General features: G+C 33.6%; 2 protein-coding genes across 2 annotated transcripts; one reads left to right on the top strand and one right to left on the bottom strand.

Moving 5' to 3' along the window:
- Positions 1-116: 116 nt before the first annotated feature.
- Positions 117-523, top strand: Tsp_13863 (conserved hypothetical protein; the record flags this gene model as incomplete). Its single annotated transcript, XM_003366668.1, has 2 exons — positions 117-248; positions 311-523. Coding segments are annotated over 2 exons (345 nt in total), but the record flags the coding sequence as incomplete, so codon positions are not given.
- Positions 524-816: 293 nt separating this feature from the next.
- Positions 817-1,850, bottom strand: Tsp_13862 (organic solute transporter subunit alpha; the record flags this gene model as incomplete). The annotated part of the gene is made up of 4 exons (XM_003366667.1): positions 817-931; positions 1,098-1,412; positions 1,480-1,662; positions 1,777-1,850. Coding segments are annotated over 4 exons (687 nt in total), but the record flags the coding sequence as incomplete, so codon positions are not given.
- Between the last annotated feature and the right edge of the window lie 584 nt (positions 1,851-2,434).

Raw genomic sequence — 2,434 nt, 5'->3', positions numbered from 1 at the left:
CATCTGATGAAAGCTAGTAAAAAAAAGCCCAAATTCTATAATTTTGGAATAAACGAACAATTTCAAACATCAACAACAACGGATTTGCGTGATGGGCAATTTACCATGCATTCCAGATAACATACGGCAATCTTTCGTTGGGGGAATTATGGATCCCCTGTGCCGCTGTCCGAGATTCCACCGCTTTTCTTGGACCGATTTATGATCTCATTGGCAAATATCCAAGCCTCAGAAAACTAACCACAAAAGTATGTTCAGTTTTCCATTATGCGACCGCATAATGAAACACCAATTTTCTGTTTTTTTCCAGCTACTTCCTCGCCAATGGATATACGCATTGATGGATTTTTTCGAAACACCTTATGGGCTCGTCATACTCGTAGACCGGCACGGTAAATACATGAAAAGTTTCCACGATCCTCACGGAACAGTAATCAGTGCAGTGTCACAAGCGACAGATAATGGAACTCATCTGTTCTTGGGAACTTTCAAACCTAAACATTTAGCCTATCTTAAATTGTAAAATGTAATTAATCCATTCTCAATTGAATGATTTGTTCATTTGTTAACCGATCTTTTATCTAAATATTATTATAAGCATTAGCAACTGAGTAAATTTCCATGTCTTCATATGCACATCCTGAAAATGTAATTCCACACAAAAATAGCATTCTGTTCTATTCTAATACACATTTATACTCGATAATAGCAATACTGCAATTCAGATTACATTTGTATATTTTTCAATAAATATCTTAAGTGTGACTCAGTAGTTCTGGCTTCAAATGCACTGTTTCATTTCTTTCGACATGTTGATCAGCCCTTGATATGTAAAATTTGTCGAACATGCAATTTCCTTGCGGTCGGAAAAACCACATAGCTAGTGAAAATAGCAATAAGCACTCGGTAACTACGACCATATGATGCCACACTGAATAAAATGATGTTCAATTAAAGAAAAGCACATCAGAAGCAGAAATAAAAAATGCTTACGACTAGTTTTTGCATAACTAGGCAGCAGCATTTCATCACATGAGACCAGACTGCTGCAGGCCAAAAAAATTGGAGCCTGTAAATTGAAAATCAAAATAACGAACTGTATAATAGACATCAAGATGTAGATCTTGTATTTTTTCAACGGTTCCTTCGTTGTCATGTGAAAAACATTCACTCCATAGAGAGCGATTAAAGATGATAAAACAACCAAAGTAGTAATGAAAGGTTTAAACGGCATTTCCTGTAAAACAACAAAAAAAATACACAGTGATACACGCAATGTGAACTTCATACAATGACATACAGTATCAAAGGATCCCCATCGATCTACCCAAAACACACCGATGAAAAAAAACAGAATTGGACGGAAAATTGCATTCTGATACACAAAAAAACGCATAATTCTTATATTTTTCCTAAAAACAAAAAATATTTATGGAATTTGCTAAAAGCTAAATATTGAATTGAAGTGAATTCAGCTACACTGTAGGACTCAGTTTTGGAAGGCATACGAAGCAACAGCAACATGGACCTGTATTCAGCTTCAATTGGAAAACTGAATGCTCATCGCTCATAGACTGCATCCCTCCACAACAATCTATTACCAAATCAACGAAGCCAAAAAGGCATCGTGAAATATATCTAAAAATTTCCAAAACAGCTGTACTGTAAATATGAAATTTTCAACATAAAAATAATTTCAAAAGTCTAGTTCAAGTTCTTTTTAAAAAATAATTTTGCATTGTGCACTATTTGCATTGAAATGTGCATAAAACTTACAATACGATAATCATATCAGACAAAGGCATCGCGCGAGGAACAATCATGCCAATACAACTGGCACCAGATGCTAACTAAAATCAGCAACACATAAATAAATAAATTTGAAAGTTTAACTGAAAGAAAACTTTCAACAAATTTACAACGCATCAAAATGAGATTATCACTCATTTCAACAGTTCAAAAATATGTAGAATATAAATAACAAAAATAAATAAATAAATAAATGTCTTTTTCATTTACTGGAAAAATTCCTGCAAGCCATGCAAGTTTGGATGAACGTGCACTTGATGAAACATAAGTACAAAAGAAATGGCAGCAGATCACAAATAAAAATAAATGTGATCAACGTTTCCACACAACAAAAAACGATTAGCGACAATGTCACATTGTCGATACCTAAAATACAATCACAATAAGCAAAAAAAGTGAACAAAACATTAAAAAACATGTATTTATAAAGTAATAACTGCAATAAAAAGTAAAAAATTTAACTTTTACAATAAACATGAATAAAATAAGCATCAAAAAAAACCTTACGTGACATTGTAGTCGTAAAACCGTAGGAGTGAAAAGCCTTTCGAGCCAGATACAATTTGCAGTAACCAATGATATTCACATGTCCACCAATTTCCAGTCTGGTTCCATGGGTCTCTTT

Source organism: Trichinella spiralis (genome assembly GCF_000181795.1).
Source record: "Trichinella spiralis strain ISS 195 chromosome Unknown Scfld5617, whole genome shotgun sequence".
Taxonomy (NCBI): Eukaryota; Metazoa; Nematoda; class Enoplea; order Trichinellida; family Trichinellidae; genus Trichinella; species Trichinella spiralis.
This window is presented reverse-complemented; position numbering and strand designations above follow the sequence as displayed.